The sequence below is a fragment of the Triticum aestivum genome, chromosome 5B, assembly GCF_018294505.1.
Source record: "Triticum aestivum cultivar Chinese Spring chromosome 5B, IWGSC CS RefSeq v2.1, whole genome shotgun sequence".
Taxonomy (NCBI): domain Eukaryota; kingdom Viridiplantae; phylum Streptophyta; class Magnoliopsida; order Poales; family Poaceae; genus Triticum; species Triticum aestivum.
The window spans coordinates 575,539,729-575,558,415 of NC_057807.1; the positions used below are offsets into that span (position 1 = coordinate 575,539,729).

General features: G+C 50.1%; 1 protein-coding gene across 1 annotated transcript; it reads left to right on the forward strand.

Moving 5' to 3' along the window:
- Positions 1 to 14,109: 14,109 nt before the first annotated feature.
- On the forward strand, positions 14,110 to 16,886 carry LOC123113328 (beta-glucosidase BoGH3B). Its single transcript, XM_044534539.1, has 6 exons — positions 14,110 to 14,706; positions 14,815 to 14,960; positions 15,047 to 15,290; positions 15,402 to 15,506; positions 15,603 to 15,785; positions 15,880 to 16,886. Exons 1-6 carry the CDS (start codon positions 14,185 to 14,187, stop codon positions 16,594 to 16,596), a joined length of 1,917 nt encoding a protein of 638 aa, XP_044390474.1. The 5' UTR covers positions 14,110 to 14,184; the 3' UTR covers positions 16,597 to 16,886.
- Positions 16,887 to 18,687: the final 1,801 nt, after the last annotated feature.

Sequence of the window (18,687 nt, forward strand, 5' to 3'; positions counted from 1 at the left end):
GGATCATGTTGGTCCATAAGAGAGCTGTTCGTCGGAGTAATAAACCTCTCATCTGGTATGGTCCAATGTTAATTCAGGATCGGGAGAGGATAGCCAATCTGAAGTACATCTACAATTGCAACAACACTGAGGCTCTGTGGATACTTTGAATGAAAAGAGCACCTTTTGCCAGGCTTGTGCAGACGTTCAGGAGCATGGGACTTCTAGATGATAGTATCCACACCACTATGGAAGAACAAGTAGCCATGTTCCTCCATGTTGTTGGTCATAAACAAAGGTTCAGGGTTGTACACAACACCTTCAGGAGATCAATAGAGACCATCTCCAAGTACTTCAAGCAAGTGTTGTATGCTATCGGGGAACTCAGAGGAGAGATGATTGTGTCACCAACCAGCCAGACTCCTACCAAGATTCGCACTAGCCCAAGATGGTATCCATACTTCAAGGTGAGCACTAACAGTATGTAGTTCATGCATTTATGTGTTGTTATTGTTCTGTTGTAGCCATAATACCGTCTTGTAGTGCCATTCTAGGATTGCATTGGTGTAATAGATGGTACTCATGTCACTGCCAATATGCCGAGGTCACAAGCTGCAGCATATAGAGGGAGGAAGCACTACACAAGTCAGAATGTGCTTGTTGTTGTTGACTTTGATCTGAAGTTCACATGTGTGCTAGCTGGATGGGAAGGATCGGCACATAATGCTAACACTCTCAGTGATAACATAGGTCGTCATGATGGCATCAATATCCCCGATGGCAAGTTCTACCTAGGATATGCTGGTTATGCATGTCAGCCAGGTGTTCTTCCACCCTTTAGGAAAACCAGGTACCATCTGAACAAGTTCTCTGGTAGGAACTATCCTAGGACTCCTCGGGAACTGTTCAACCTCAGACACTCCAGCCTTAGGGTAATGGTTGAAAGGGCATTTGGAGCTCTGAAGAATAGGTTTAAGATCCTGGATCAAAAGCCATTCTACCCTTACCCTACCCAGGTCAAGCTTGTTCTTGCATGTTACATCATTCACAACTGGACCCTGCGGTGGGGAATTGATGAACTCGTGTCGGAGGAGGAAGAGGCGACTCCTGGTGAGGTGATCAACTCCAGCCATGGTGCGGAGGCATTTGACGAAGCATGGAGGAATAAAAAGTTGGAGTGGGCAGACAATGTGCGATAACAGAGGTCGGACAAGGATCTGAAGAAGAAGAAGAAGAAGAAGAAGAAGAAGAAGAAGAAGAAGAAGAAGAAGAAGAAGAAGAAGAAGAAGAAGATGATGATGATGATGATGAAGAATAAGAAGAAGAAGAAGAAGAAGAAGAAGATGATGATGATGATGATGATGATGATGAACTTTCCCCTATTCAACCATATTAGATCTTAATAACTTGAAAGTTCCCTCCGTCCCAAAATTCAACCATATTATATCTTAATAACTTGACTGACATTTGCTAGTGCTCCCTCCGTCCCAAAATTCTTGTCTTAGATTTGTCTAAATACGGATGTATCAAGTCATGTCTTACTATTAGATTCATCCGTATCTAGACAAATTTAAGACAAGAATTTTGGGACGGAGGGAGTAATTAGGATAAACTGACATTTGTTTCCTAGCTAGGACAAGACAATGTTTAGTGTGCGTGTGATGAGGTCACTGAGGGAGTCCTGGATTAAGCTGTCCTCGGACAGCCGGACTATATGCGTATGCCGGACTATTGGGCTATGAAGATAGAAGACATTGTCTCGTGTCCGGATGGGACTCTCCTTTACGTGGAAGGCAAGCTTGGCGATTCAGATGTGAAGATTCCTTTCTCTGTAACCGACTCTGTGTAACCCTAGCCCCCTCCGGTGTCTATATAAACCGGAGGGTTTAGTTTGTTGGACAACAACAATCATAATAATAGGCTAGCTTCTAGGGTTTACCCTCTACGATCTCGTGGTAGATCAACTCTTGTAATACTCATATCATCGAGATCAATCAAGCAGGAAGTAGAGTATTACCTCCATCGAGAGGGCCCGAACCTGGGTAAACATTGTGTCCCCCACCTCCTGTTACCATTAGCCTTAGACGCACAGTTCGGGACCCCATACCCGAGATCCGCCGGTTTTGACACCGACATTGGTGCTTTCATTGAGAGTTCCACTGTGATGTCAAAGATAGGGTTGATGGCTCGCCTTGTTATCATGGACAACATCACCTCCGGGGGAGCTCTGACCTCAGGCCAAACCCTCCGGCTGGGCCGCTTCGTCTTGACCGCCCGTTCGGCCGTCGGGTCGACCATGACTTCTCAGGTCATCGAAAATCGTCTCCATGTTAGCTCGGGGAACGCCGAGCAGATGGATCCAACGGAGTTATCGTCTCTAAATAGGCTCATGGATCGCATTGCCGCTCTAGGAGTCGCTTCGAACTATGGTCGGATTGGGCTTAAACCCGATCAGAGAGAGATTGAATCTCCGCCGATCACCCATTAGATAGCGGTGGTGGAGGAGCAATGCAACAACTTTTCCCCCATATTGAGGATGAAATATGTCCGGACTTCCGAGCTCACCAAGCCGGATACATGCCCGCGGGAAGATGTGCCCCGAACTCTGAACTTAAAATCGGACTATGGGCCAGAAAAATTGGTTTACATCCCGAAGTCCAAACTATTAAGCTCGGAAACTCCTCAAGCTCTGGGTCACGAATCGGATCTGGGTTTGGACTTAAATCCACCCACCCACCAAGACTCAAGCGATCTTTCCCGCATCAGACAACAGTCCCAAGAGACGGTACATCACTCTTGGGCCAGATTCCTCATTGGCAAGGACAAGGTCAAAGACTGTTGTGATGAAGACGCAATCTCATTATTCTGCAAAAATTGCACGGACAAGGGACTCCTTAACGCCATAAATCACCGTCACATATCACGCTTCAATGACTTGGCGATCATAGTACAGAAGTACTATGTGATGGAAAGCGCCTGGAAAACTCAGGCGGCCTTTTGGGATCCACTGGCTCTCGCTAAACCCCTCATCCGAACTAAAAGGGTGTACCCTCATAGGTCGCCCGATCCAATCACGAAGAAATTGAAGCCCACTGCAGGGCGTTCAACTGTTCTAGAGGGGTGGCTCGATAGGCCATGCAAAATACACACCACACCGGATACCATACCAACACATAGCCTTAGAGCATGTTGGATACTTTGGCAGGTGGCCAAGAGCGGCAAGGATCTCCTCATAAAAACACCTCAGAGCAACATCCCACAAAACACAACACTACAGTATTGACAGTCTTCGAGACTTTCGCCTCGGGTAATAGGTGCAAGAGAGCACTCTGCGGCCTCACTGAAGTCTGCCAAGTCGCAGCAATAAACCCCTGGAATGACACGGCCATAATTTTCAGTGCCAATGATGAACCACAATTCAAAATAGTCCAGGCACCAGCTGCTTTCGTCCTCAGTCCAATCATGGATGGCTTCCGGCTTACCAAAGTACTCATGGACGGCGGCAGCGGACTAAACCTCATTTACGAGGAAACTCTCATCAAAATGGAAATAGACAGGAGCCTCATTGAGCAAAGCAACACAACCTTTCGAGGAATTATTCCCAGCCGGGAGGCACGATGTGCGGGAAAAATCACACTCGATGTGGTATTCGGCACGCTGGAGAATTATTAGTCTGAAGAGATAACCTTTCAGGTGGCCCCTTTCTCTAGTGGATATCACGCCTTGTTAGGGCGGGATGCGTTTGCGAGCTTCCAAGCCATACCCCATTATGGGTACATGAAGCTCAAGATGCCTGGGCCCAATGGAATTATCACTCTTGCCGGTGATCCGGACACAGCACTCCGTGCCGAAAATAAAACAGCCGCCTTGGCCCTCGAAGCATTGTCTGAAGCCCTCGCGGCTGAAGAATTAACAGCATTACGCTCCACAGTGGATAGGGATGACGTGATACTCGATAAGCGATCCAAGTCCACCTCCTTCAAACAAGCAGACGAAATAGTCAAATTCCAAGTCTACCCAATGGACTCCTCAAAGACAGCATCCATCGGGGCATAGCTGGACCCCACAATTGACGCTGGACTATGGGCGTTTCTATGCGAGAATTGGGATATCTTTGCCTGGCACCCTTCTGATATGTCGGGGATCCCACGCAGGCTGGCTGAACACAACCTTAACATACTGAAGGGATACAAGCCGGTCAAGCAAACACTACGGCACTTTTCAGAACCCAAACAACAAGCTATGGGAGAGGAACTAGCCAAGTTACTCGAGGCCGGATTCATCAGAGAAATAAAACACCCGGATTGGCTAGCAAACCTAGTGATGGTACCAAAGAAGGATAAATCCTGGCGCCTATGTGTCGATTTCAAAGACCTCAACAAGGCTTGCCCTAAGGATCCCTTCCCTCTCCCGTGCATTGATCAGATTATTGATGCTACCACGGGACACGACTCATTGTGTTTCCTCGACACATACTCCGGATACCATCAAATCAAGATGGCGAAGCCCGATCAAGCCGTGCCGTCATTTATCACCCCATACGGGCCTTTCTGCTTCAACACTATGCCTTTTGGGCTCAAAAACGCTAGTGCCACCTACCAATGCATGATTCAAACATGCCTAGAGAAACAAATCGACAAAACAGTTGAAGCATACGTCGACGACGTAGTCATCAAGACCAGACATGCCGAGTCTTTAATAGACGATCTAAGGCTCACATTCTATAACCTCCGAAGATATGACATTAAGCTGAATCCGGAAAAATGTGTTATTCGGCGTTCCCGCCGGAAAGCTGCGGGGCTTCATCATTTCCAATAGAGGAATTGAAGCAAACCCAGCTAAAAATCCGAGCTTTGTCACAGTTTCTACCCCAATAGATCTCAAACAAATCTAGAAACTAACTAGATGTGTGGCAGCTTTAAGCCGCTTGATCTCCAGATTGGGAGAAAAGGCATTGCCACTTTATCGCCTTCTTCGATGAACCGAAAACTTTGAGTGGACGAACGCGGCGATGGTCGGACTGGAGGAAATAAAGGCCCTTTTAGCAAGCAACCCAATCCTGGCTGCGCTGAACGTTGGCGAACCCATGTTGTTATACATAGCCGCAACACACCAAGTTGTGACTGCGGTGCTCGTCGTCGAACGAGAGGACGGACACAAATTTCCGGTTCAAAAGCCGGTACACTACGTATCTACTGTCCTCACACCATGCAAATCCCGGTACCCACATTACCAAAAAAATAGCATACACGGTCTTCATGGCATCCCGGAAACTACGACACTACTTTCAAGAGTGTTCAATCATGGTGGCCTCTGAAGTACCACTTAATGACATAATGAACAACCGCGATGCCACGGGCCGGATTGCCAAGTGGGCCATAGAGCTCCTCCCCTTCGACATCACATATAAACCACGGCGAGCCATTAAATCCCAAGTACTGGCGGACTTAGTCACCGAATGGACAAAGGTCGAACTCCCTAAAGAGTACGACACATACTCCAACTGGATCATGCACTTCGACGGCTCTAAAATGCTGGCAGGTCTGGGAGCAGGCATCGTCCTCACATCCCCCACTGGAGATACAGTCCAATACATACTCCAAATATTATACACAGACTCCAACAATGCAGCGAATACGAGGCTCTGTTGCATGGTCTTCGGATGGCCGTCTCCATGGTCATTCAACACCTAGAAGTGCGTGGAGATTCAAACCTCGCAATATATCAAATAAATGGAGACTTTGATGCCAAAGATCCGAAAATGGCGGCATATCATAATGTCGTTCTTAAGATGTCAGCTCGGTTCGAGGCTCGAATTTCATCATGTGGTTCGAGAAAACAATCAAGCGGCGGATGTCATCGCCCGCATCGGCGCTAAGCGCGACCCCGTCCCACCTAATATCTTTCTGGAAAAGCTTTTCAAGCCATCCGTGGTGTGGCAAGGGGAGACTGGCAACATCAGTCCGAATCCGACCACAACACCAGAATCCGAACACACTGACATAATCAGGGGCTCTGCCATCGAAATAACACCCTCGGCCCATCTCATCATGGTTCTTATCGCACCATGGACCGAACCCTTCTTGGCCTACCTTAATAGGCACGAACTCCTCGAGGATCAAAATGAGGCACGCTACATTGTGCGGCGCTCTAAAGCCTACAAAGTCCATGAGGGAGAGCTTTATAAGAAAAGCGCTACCGGGGTACTTCAAAGATGTATCTCCGAGGAAGAAGGGCGACAGCTCTTGGCTGAAATTCATGCCGTCCTCGGCGGTCACCACGCCGCAGCTCGGGCCCTTGTAAGCAAGGCCTTCTGTACAGGTTTTTATTGGCCGACGGCCCGAGCAGACGCACAAGACCTTGTCCAACATTGCGTTGGATGCCATCTTTTCACCAACCAAAGCCATGTGCCACCCACCGCCCTACAAACAATCCCCATAACTTGGCCTTTCGCGGTCTGGGGGCTTGATATGGTCGGACCCCTTCAAGGAGGAAGCCATAAGAAAAAATACATGTTGGTCATGGTGGATAAATTCACCAAATGGATAGAAGCCAAACCAATTAAAACGGTCAAATCCGGACCCGTGATAGACTTCATATTGGGTGTTGTACACCGTTATGGTGTCCCCCATAGCATCATCACTGACAACGGCTCCAATTTCACAGCCGATGAGGTGAAAACTTTTTGCAACAACATGGGCATTAATCTCGATTACGCCTCCGTCTATCACCCTCAAACAAATGGTCAAGTAGAATGAGCCAATGGTCTTATTATGAGCGGCATTAGACATAGACTAGTGCGATCCTCAAAAGAATTAGACACGCGTTGGGTTGAGGAGCTTGACTCTGTACTCTGGGGGCTGCGGACCATGCCAAATCGCACTACCGGATACACACCCTTCTTCATGGTGTACGGTGCAGAGGTTGTGCTGCCCTGCGATATTATTCATGACTCACCTCGAGTGCGCATGTACGAATAGAGAGAGGCCGAGCTTGATCGGCAGGACAGTTTAGATGCCCTGGAAGAGGAGCGCGACATCGCAAAAGCCCGTTCCGCATTCTATCAACAACAAGCTTGCAGGTATCAAAGAAGAGAAGTACGGGCCAAGACATATAATATTGGCGAACTCGTTCTACGCCTACCGGAGAAGAAAAAGGACAAACTTAAGCCCAAGTGGGAGGGTCCCTTCATTATTGACAAAGTTCTCACCGGAGGAGCGTACCGACTGCGTGATGCATCTAATCATCGCCTCGAGCCGAACCCATGGAACGAAGCCAGACTCCGAAGATTCTATGCCTAGCACCGAACTCCCTATTTGTCTCCTTCCCTCCGTTCCTATTTATTTACTTTTCAGCACTCTTCTCGCCTTTTCTTTTGAAAAGCTCTAAAGCTTTAGTGTGGCTAGAATACACACTTGTGACGCACCAATCTTTAAGTGTGCGCGCTCATTATACCTGGGGGCTTCTTATACAGAAGCTTAATATAATTATCCAGGCATCAAGCCCACTGCATATGTGTCCTTTTTCCATATGTACCTTTTCTTCACCATTATATGCATCGATATGACTTAAGTTTTGGCCAAGCTGGGTTGCCTGGCTCCTGTGCTTATGCCCTACGTTCCCATTAGTTTGGCTAGGGCATAAAGGGAGCACCTCTGTGATTGCTACTGCTTGGTACTCCGGACGTGTACCTCAGACTAGGTGAAGCCGAAAGCTAGCGTTCTTAAGGGAATATTCGGTCGGTGGACTAAAGATGTTTTTTACCTGTCACAATATAAACCCCCAGATGTTACATATACTGCGCATTTTGATCACAATTCGGACATGCACATTAATGCATGCACACCCAGGGAAAGGAACCCTTAACGGAACTATTCTCTCTGGAAGATGTTTCTTGCTAACCATGTGATATAACATAGCTAGTTGGGTACTTGTCTGTTCAAGCAATTATGACCCCTACGCCTGGTTTCCACGCATACCCCGGTTTATATTACCGAGCGGGTATTCGGAAACCCTCCGGACTGTCGGGTCCAGAGGCTGAAGCGAAAAGGTCCGCCATGACAAATGTTTTACAATCCGACTAGGGACAAATATGTCAATTGAAGTACATAGTCATTTAGACTCAAATGCTTCTTCTTCTATGCCATCCAACAGGTTGTCTAGCCTACAATCCTGTTGGGAATATTTTGCGGCTAATTGATGTCTACTACACAACCTTCTTCTTGTAGACGTTGTTGGGCCTGCAAGTCCACAGGTTTGTAGGACAGTAGCAAATTTCCCTCAAGTGGATGACCTAAGGTTTATCAATCCGTAGGAGGCATAGGATGAAGATGGTCTCTCTCAAACAACCCTGCAACCAAATAACAAAGAGTCTCTTGTGTCCCTAACACACCCAATACAATGGTAATTTGTATAGGTGCACTAGTTCGGCGAAGAGATGAAGATACAAGTGCAAAATAGATAGTAGATATAGGTTTTTGTAATCTGAAATAATAAAAACAGCAAGGTAACTAATGATAAAAGTGAGCGTAAACGGTATTGCAATGATAGGAAACAAGGCCTAGGGTTCATACTTTCACTAGTGCAAGTTCTCTCAACAATAATAACATAGATAGATCATATAACAAGCCCTCAACATGCAACAAAGAGTCACTCCAAAGCCACTAATAGCGGAGAACAAACGTAGATATTATGGTAGAGTACGAAACCACCTCAAAGTTATTCTTTCGGATCGATCTATAAAAGAGTTCGTACTAGAATAACACCTTAAGACACAAATCAACCAAAACCCTAATGTCACCTAGATACTCCATTGTCACCTCAAGTATCCGTGGGCATGATTATACGATATGCGTCACACAATCTCATATTCATCCAACCAACATAAAAGTACTTCAAAGAGTGCCCCAAAGCTACTACCGGAGGGTCAAGAACGTGTGCCAACCCCTATGCATAGGTTCCCAATGTCACGAAACCCGCAAGTTGATCACCAAGACATACATCAAGTGTTCTCATAAAAGACGCAATCCAATAAAATAACTTCAAAGGGGAAACTCAATTCATCACAAGGGAGTAGAGGGGGAGAAACATCATAAGATCCAACTACAATAGCAAAGCTCGGGATACATCAAGATCGTGCCATAGAGGGAACACGAGAGAGAACACGAGAGAGAGAGAGAGATCAAACACATAGCTACTGGTACATACCCTCAGCCCCGAGGGTGAACTACTCCCTCCTCGTCATGGATAGCACCGGGATGATGAAGATGGCCACCGGTGAAGGATCCCCCCTCCGGCAGGGTGCCGGGAAGGACTCCCGAGAGGTTTTTGGTGGCTACAAAGTCTTGCGGCGGCGGAACTCCCGGTCTATCTTCTGTTCTGGAAGTTTTAGGGTACGTAGGTATATATGGGTGCAAGGGGAACGTCGGTGGACCTCCGGGGTGCTCACGAGGCAGGGGGCGCGCCCTGGGGGGGGCACCCTTGTGGGCAGCCCGGGACTCCCTTGACATGCACTCCAAGTCTATCAGGTGGGTTTCCTTCCAAAATTAATTTCTCTAGTTGATTTCGTTCCGTTTTGACTCCGTCTGATATTCCTTTTCCTCGAAACACTGAAATAGGAATAAAACAACAAATCTGGGCTGGGCCTCCGGTTAATAGGTTAGTCCCTAGAAGTGGATAACAAAGCCTAATATTGCCTAAAACAATAGATAAAGTAGCATGGAGCAATCAAAAATTATAGATACGTTGGAGACGTATCACTAATCCTACCTGTTCATATACCAGACTAACGGGAACTTCTTTCCCATATGACCCTACAGGTCCGACCCGGGCCATATGATTCGGATCGAGCTTGGTATACTGTGTTTTCACCATGGCCCAAGCCTCTCTCGCTCCTTCTCGATAGGCAGATATCTTCCATAATCGGAAATGCCGCCGCGCTCCCTTGAAAAGTTATGCAAGCTCCCCCATACTTCCTGGCAGGGACGCGGATGGCCATAAGGCCTTGGCGACACTCCGCATGACCTGCCGAACTTGTTCGTGCAGTTGCGAAAGCTCTTGTAGCAGATTGCCTAAGGATCCGGGCATCTCCTCTTCGAGACGGCCAGTCAGCATACATATGGACATAACTCTGTTAGTTCCTATCTTTGCCGAACTATATAAATGTTTGTTTGAGAACATACTAAAAATGCCGCGCTGAAGCCTCCTATTTTCCTTCACAGTGTCAGCCAGCTGGGCCCGAACATCTTTCAATTCTTCACCCAGCTGGGTATTAGCATCTTGGAGCTTGTTTTTCTTCTGTATGACTCGTGTAAGTACACACTCGCCAGCAGCTGCTTGTCTTTGTGCTTCTTGTTCACCCTCTTGTGGGATTCCCGGATTCTGTTCCGAATTATCTGAGGATTTTGGTCATCATATATTGTTAGCGTTACTGGTTTATAAACACAATATTGTTTTTTTTCTCAATTCGGGAATACATACCAGTCGATGCCTCTTCGGATCTTGACAGCTTGGCCATAGCGGCCGTTAGCTGGGTTTGACACTCTTCCACCTCTTGATACAACAGGTTGTTTTTCTCCGAGAGAAGCTCTTAGTACAATGATCCTTAAATCAGTTGTACCAACTGCTTCAAGTCTCAGGAGCTACTGATATACATAATTATCAGATTTTTATACTTACCCGTATATCTTTCAAATACTGGTCTGTGGCTCTAGCAAGACCATCCTGAGCGGCTCGGATGTATGCATCACCCGAGTTGAAGGCATTAAAAGCCTCTTCTGAAAAACCAGGGTCATGGAGTGCGGCCCGCCGGCGCTGATGATTCATGGCGCTCTCCACTTCAGAATTTGTAACGGACATTCTATCTGAATCCTCTGTATGAGGATAGTCCGATGTCGCTTCCGTGTTGGCCTCCGTCCTCAAGACCGGGTCTGGAATCCAGCTAGTAGAGGTATGGTTGGTAGGATCCCCGGACATAGTCCGGCGGATGTTCTTTCTGCTAAAACACAACGGATGGTGTCATACTTTAAGATGACAACTGCGGGGCTCGTTTAAAGCCATACCTCCTTGACGACGGCTCCGCCATGTTTCTGTTCGCCTTTCTTTTTGAAGGCCTACCCGGAACGGGCGCCCTTTGTTGACGAGTCGCCTCGGGTTCGGCTTGGCGCGCTGATCGTCTTACCTTTAGAGCATAAGAATTGTGTGGTGGGTAAGACGGAAGGAGTGAATCTTTCCTGGAAGATAAGTCTCTTGTTTACTTACATGCGATACAGGGAGGAGACCGGGATAGTCAGCAATGATGGCCACCTCTGTGCCATCACAGCTCGCCTGGTGAAACACCCCTTCCACGAGCTCCACGAATATATCTGGATCCCTCTTCGAATCCGGGGTCAAGGGCCCGGTTACGGCCCTCTGGCTGTGTTGCCGGGCTATGGAACTCCCTGGTTATTTTCCGCCATTCCTGTTATAAGTAGACGGAGTAAATATTTATGAAAACAAAGGCTCAGGGAATGAATAGAGTAGAGTAATGGATGGCAACTCACCCAGCTGGGAGGGTTGTACATGGAAAATCCATCCCGTGGCTTAATGCGGACGAACTCCTCTCTTTCCCCCTTGTATAAATTGGACAGTATTTCCACCAAAGCGGTGGTGGAGTCCGGACCCTTTCGACCGCAGCGGGTGGCGTCGTCTTCTCCATTGAAGTGCCACATGGATGCCCTCGGTATTGGAGTGGCTGAACCCCCCGCACTATGGATATCGCCATAACCTCGACCATTGATAATCCAGACTGAGCAAGTATTCTTATCTTGCTCGTCAATTGAAGGACCTCCCTGCTATCTTCCTCTTTGGGGCTCGGGGGACGCCAATTAAGGCGTTTTCTCAGCGGAACGTTTGTAAACTCAGGAAGACCCATTCTGATTGGGTCGGGGAGGGAGACGTCCTCAATATAAAACCACTTGGAGGGCCACTCTTCGGGTGCCTTCTTCGGTGTGACGGATAGGTATCCGGTCCCGGCGATGCGCCATATCTCGGCTCCGCCTACTTGGAATATTGATCCCCCTTGATTGCGGGGGACGAGGCAGAACAGCTTCTTCCATAGCTCAAAATGGGCTTCGCAGCCCAGAAATAGCTCGCAAAGAGCGACGTAACCTGCGATGTGCAGGATGGAGGCATGTGTGAAGTTGTGCATTTGGAGGCCGTAGAACTCCAGAAGCCCATGGAGGAACGGATGGATTGGAAATCCGACGCCCCTCAGTAAAAGGAAACAAGGCATACTCGCTTCCCCTGGATGGGTTGGGAAAGTTCTCCGCTTGCTCCCCACCATCGAAGGAAGCCGATCTGGCTCGAACGAGGACTAGATATGCAGGAGGTAGAAACCCTTGGGTCTGCAACTTCACTAATCTGCCATGGGATACGGTACACTTCTCCCAATCGCCCGGCTTGGTGTTGCGAGAGCGGGAGGAAGAGCTGCGAGCGCCGGCCATATTGGAGTGGTTTTTTCGGGCACGCTCTGATGATTCCTCGCTTGGGGCAGATGGTGTGGATTGGATCTGAAGATCCCCGTCTCTTTAATAGACAATTTATTTACATGGTGAGGGTGGCAAATGTAAAAATGCCCCGACTTCTTGCATTCGCTCGACACGTGGAAGCTCAGACTGTTAAGGTGCAGAAGCCGATGAGCATAACATTAAATGGGGAACCGGGCACTGCTATTTACAACAGGTACTTTGAAGAGTTTGGAGAAGGAACCCGCCTTGCAATGTCGAAGACAATCTGCGTGCCAGACTCATCGTTATTGAAGCCTGGTTCGGGGCTACTGAGGGAGTCCTGGATTAAGGGGTCCTCGGACAGCCGGACTATATGCGTATGCCGGACTGTTGGGCTATGAAGATACAAGATAGAAGACTTCGTCCCGTGTCCGGATGGGACTCTCGTTTGCGTGGAAGGCAAGCTTGGCGATTCGGATGTGAAGATTCCTTTCTCTGTAACCGACTTTGTGTAACCCTAGCCCCCTCCGATGTCTATATAAACCGGAGGGTTTAGTCCGTAGGACAGCAACAATCATAATCATAGGTTAGCTTCTAGGGTTTAGCCTCTACGATCTCGTGGTAGATCAATTCTTGTAATACTCATATCATCAAGATCAATCAAGCAGGAAGTAGGGTATTACCTCCATCGAGACGGACCAAACTTGGGTAAACATTGTGTCCCCCGCCTCCTGTTACCATTAGCCTTAGACACACAGTTCGGGACCCCCTACCCGAGATCCGCCGGTTTTGACACCGACAGTCACCATTTGTGAGAAATGGTGATCACATTTTTAGCTATTTACAACCAAACAATGTGTTGTTTGTCTAACAACAGTGACGCAGACAACCAAACAACATGCATATGTTGTTTTCTAGCATGCATTAGTTCAAACAGGTCCAACCAAAACAAGTACGCAAAATGGCCTAACACAGAATTGTGAATCGAACATACCTTTTTTTAACACAGTACAGACGCAAGCGCTCATACATACGCGCATACACTCACCCCTATGAATGCGCACACACACATCCTACCCCTATGAGCACCTTCGAGTGACTGAGCCGGCATATCATCTTGATGATTTACAAAGTCACCATAGGCGTCTCGTCATCGATGGGAATGCCTTCTCCCACTGAAAGCGCATCACCAAAAATCCTGAAATAAATATATGGAAATAATGCGAGCATCAGAATTTGAACCATGGTGCAGTGGGGATACCACTTTCCTTTTAACCATCCAACCACAGATTGATTTCCAACCGAACGCGCACTTGGAGGTGCTCTTTATTCACATCCGAGAATTGGATAGAAGAAGAGAAAAGAAAATTTCCCCTCGGGGGTCGGTAGCACGACCTTGGCACATAGCATGAGCACTCCATTATTTTTGTTTGGGTGTTGCTTGCTTGTGCGGCATGGGTTACCCAAAGTAGCGGCTGCCGGGTCCCGCACGTGCATAGATATGTTTAAAAATCTAATCTGACCCCACAGACATGCCGTTTGCAATAATTCATGCAACTTGATCCAAAAAAATCACGCATTTCTCGAACGCGGAGAACGGCACGCGACGCACGACGGCCATGGCTCCTCTCGCCGTCACATGCCCCGCTCCTCTCTATAAATTGTTGCACCGTCCTCGGCTCCTCTCGCCGCCGACCGCGTCCTGCCTCCATCACACGCCATGGCAGACGGCGGCCACCCCGGCGTTGCGCTCGCCGCGCTCCTGCTCTTCTGGGCCGTGCTCGGCGCTGAGGCCGACCACGCTCTGTACAAGGACGCCGCGCAGCCCGTGGAGGCGCGCGTCGCCGACCTCCTGGGGCGGATGACGCTCGCGGAGAAGATCGGGCAGATGACGCAGATCGAGCGGCTGGTCGCCACGCCGGAGGTGCTGAGGGACAACTTCATCGGCAGCCTACTGAGCGGCGGCGGGAGCGTGCCGAGGAAGGGGGCCACGGCCAAGGAGTGGGCGGACATGGTGGACGGCTTCCAGAGGGCCTGCATGTCGACGCGGCTCGGCATCCCCATGATCTACGGCATCGACGCCGTGCACGGCAACAACAACGTCTACGGCGCCACCATCTTCCCCCACAACGTCGGCCTCGGCGCCACCCGGGACCCCGACCTGGTGAAGAGGATCGGCGAGGCCACGGCGCTCGAAGTCAGAGCCACCGGCATCCAGTACGCCTTCGCGCCGTGCATCGCGGTAAACTAGATCTCTGAGCAACACTTTCAGAATTTTTGAATCGCGTTTGCCGACACCATCACTCACTCACTCACTCATCTGCTGTGCTGCTTCCCTTGTCGTGAACAGGTGTGCAGAGATCCGAGGTGGGGGCGGTGCTACGAGAGCTACAGCGAGGACCGCCGGATCGTGCAGTCCATGACGGAGCTCATCCCGGGCCTGCAGGGCGACGTCCCCAAGAACTTCACCAGCGGCATGCCTTTCGTCGCCGGAAAGTAAGATCCAGTCCACGAACACATTAGAACTGCCACTATCAAACTATGTAGAAAGAATTCAATACAGATACTTTTGGGAACTGCAGGAACAAGGTGGTGGCCTGCGCGAAGCACTTCGTCGGCGACGGCGGCACGGTGAAGGGCATCAACGAGGACAACACGGTCATCAACCGCGAGGGCCTGATGAACATCCACATGCCGGCCTACTTCGACGCTCTCGCCAAGGGTGTCTCCACCGTCATGATCTCCTACTCCAGCTGGAACGGGGTCAAGATGCACGCCAACCAGGATCTGGTCACCGGATACCTCAAGGACACGCTCAAATTCCAGGTAAAAAAGAGTGGAAAACAATCGCACGCTCAGATTCAGGTGTTCTTCTTCAGTTGGATTCTTGTTTTTAGTCTTCAGATGTTCATTGTGTTTGATCCATCTTAACTGCAGGGCTTCGTGATCTCAGATTGGATGGGCATTGACAAGCTCACCACCCCTTATGGGGCGGACTACCCCTACTCGGTCAAGGCTTCTGTTCTTGCCGGCCTTGACATGGTAAGCAAGACTTTCTTCTCTGTGGAGGAAGGAAGACTTTCTTCTCTGTGAATGCAGTGCTGCTTGCTGAGATCGATTCTTTTCGTGATGTTGCAGATCATGGTGCCTAAGAACTACACGCAGTTCATCAGCATCCTGACTGGCTACGTCAACAGCGGAGTAGTCCCGATGAGCAGGATCGACGACGCCGTCACCCGGATCCTCCGCGTCAAGTTCGCCATGGGCCTGTTCGAGAACCCTTACGCCGATCCCGCCCTGACCGAGCAGCTAGGCAAGCAGGTACGGAAGAACAAACTCTGATGCCGAGCTCTGAAATCTGGTTTCATTTATGATTTGCTACCGGATTCAGAAATTCTGAATTTATGGTATGCAGGAGCACAGAGATTTGGCGAGGGAGGCGGTGAGGAAGTCGCTGGTGCTCCTGAAGAATGGCGACACGAGCGACGGGCCAATGCTGCCGTTGTCCAAGAAGGCGCCCAAGATCCTCGTCGCCGGCAGCCACGCCGACAACCTGGGCTACCAGTGCGGCGGCTGGACGATCGAGTGGCAGGGCGACAGCGGGCGCATCACCGTGGGCACGACCATCCTCGACGCCGTGAGGGCGGCCGTGGACCCGTCGACCACCGTGGTGTTCGCGGAGAACCCGGACGCGGAGTTCGTCAAGAAGGGCAACTTCTCCTACGCGATCGTGGCGGTGGGCGAGCACCCGTACACGGAGACAGCCGGCGACAACCTGAACCTGACCATCCCGGAGCCCGGGCTGAGCACCGTGCAGGCGGTGTGCGGCGCGGTGCGGTGCGCGACGGTGCTCATCAGCGGGCGGCCCGTGGTGGCGCAGCCGCTCCTGGCCGCCGCGGACGCGCTGGTGGCGGCGTGGCTCCCCGGCTCGGAGGGGCAGGGCGTCACCGACGCGCTGTTCGGCGACTACGGGTTCACCGGGAGGCTGGCGCGGACGTGGTTCAAGTCGGTGGACCAGCTGCCGATGAACGTGGGCGACGCGCACTACGACCCGCTCTTCCCGCTCGGCTACGGCCTCACCACCGAGGGGACCTCGCACGAGGACGGGGTAGCGCTGGACAGCAGCATGTGATGGCGGTAAAGAAGCTTGCACATGGACATGGAGGCATGAACCGTGGACCTTGCTTCCTGCGCGCCATGGCTCTACCGTGGCACTGCGCGAGTTACCATTCTTTATAGAACAAGTTACCATGGTGGTAATATTATTCATCAGCACACCATGGTGGTACTTTTCACCAGACGGAGCGGTGTGGTAAATGTATCCTCACTATTATATGATGGTACTAAAACATACGCAAGCTGTGGCAAATGTATCCTCACTATTATGATATACTAAAATATACAGAAGCTATGGTAAATGTATCCTCATTGCTAGTAGTAAGATGATACTAAAAATCATGACAATTAGTTAGTACTACCATTCCCGCAAAAAAAATTACCACAATGATAAAACTTACGATCCTATATTGTTACAAGTGAAAAATGCTAAATGGAGGACGAGTTCCATGGAGCCCTTTATTTCCCGCCGAAGGATGCCGCCGGCCTATAGCCCGGGGGCTGACGGCGGTGGCGGGGGCCTTCCCTTTTTCCTGCGCCATAGGAGCGGTGCGGAGCCCCGTGGCGTGGGTGGCACGGTCGATCTGGCCTTGGTGGCACGGCGGGCCCGCCTTCCGGCGGCGGCGCGGCGGCTGCCTCGACCTTGGGCGGCGATGGTGGCGGGTGCGGCGGCCGACCCTGCTTCGGGCAGCGGCCTTGGCGGCGTTCGGCGGCGGCGGCCGGGTCTGTGGCGACAGACCATCTGACCTCGGATCGACGGTGGCGGCATGGAGGGCCTGGGGGTTGGGTCGGCACCATGCGTGGTGAGCCCTTCGGACAGATCTGATCTGGCCGGTGCGGCCTGCTCGATATGTGGCGACTCAGATCGGCAGCGACCCGTGCACACGATGCTTGATGGAGGTTCTTCGAGCGGATCCGGGTGAAAACCTCGTGCTCGGCTTGATGCCAACACCGGTGTTGGCGGCACTCTTTTGTGTCATTACCTTCTTGAAGGCATCGCCATGGAGAAGCTCCAGACCTCTATCTGCTACCTCCGGGAGAAACCCTAGATCAGTAGATCGGATGACGGCGGCGCGTTGGTGTCGTTTCCTTCTTGGGAGCGTCATTCTTGAAGGTGTACACGGGATCGAGAGACCAGTGGGCGGCTCTTTTGGTGGAGCGGTGCTTCATCCTACACATTGATGACGGCGGATCTCGGCGGCGTGGTGCAGTGGAGACTCGGCGCCCGATGCACGGTGATGGACTCGCGTAGGAGGAGGCAGTTGTCTGGCGTCATGGTGGCGTCGATGGCAGAGTGGTCTGACAAGGTAGAAGCCTCAATATCTGCTCTGAAGACGGACATGTGGAAGATAGCATCGACGACACATGTGAGTGCGTCAGACCAGTTTATGCCCCAGACCCGGTATGTGGCTCGGCTGGGGCTTCTAGCTTTTGATGATAGGCTTAGGTGAGTGGTCCGGGTATTTGGCCCAGGTAGCACCCCTTCATCATATGGATAGGAGTAGTGACATATGTTACCAAGATGGCGGATTCAGACATATTGTTGTAATACTTTATAAGGTCCTCGAGAATAATCAATAAAGTGGCCGTATGCATCTCCCAGATGCAGAGGCCGGGGTCATCCTCCTTTTCTAAAAAAAATTTCCAAAAAAATCTAGAAAGATCACACAAATTCATACAGATGTATAGTACATGTGTGCAAAATTAGAAGATGATATACATTATGGTCGGAGCTAAAAAAAGGAAAATCATGATTTTCAAATGATGAACAGTACATGCACTGTTTGCTATGAAAATGCATGAACTTGTCTTTTTTGTGCAACTCTCACGATAATATATTCCATCATCAGACTTTACACATATGTAAAACACATCAATATGAACGTGTATGCTTTTTTTCAGAATTTCTTGACACTTAAAAGTTTTTCAAATTTTTCAAAAAACAAGCTCCATCTCCTCCCTCCCTCTTGACCCGTAGGGCTTCGGCCGCCGCGGCCCCTCTCCTAGTCGCCGCCGTAGCGACACGGGGCAAAGCCAGGCAGCGGATGATGGCGGCTGGGGGGTCTTCCTCCGCCCAGGGGCGGAGCCAGGATTCAAACATAGGGAG

Bases quoted from the DNA above. Each gene is read 5' to 3' on its own strand.
- LOC123113328 (XM_044534539.1), top strand. From the start codon at position 14,185: ATGGCAGACGGCGGCCACCCCGGCGTTGCGCTCGCCGCGCTCCTGCTC. The intron at 14,707-14,814 runs GTAAACTAGATC...TGTCGTGAACAG, and splicing joins CCTTCGCGCCGTGCATCGCG to GTGTGCAGAGATCCGAGGTG. The intron at 15,291-15,401 runs GTAAAAAAGAGT...TCTTAACTGCAG, and splicing joins AGGACACGCTCAAATTCCAG to GGCTTCGTGATCTCAGATTG.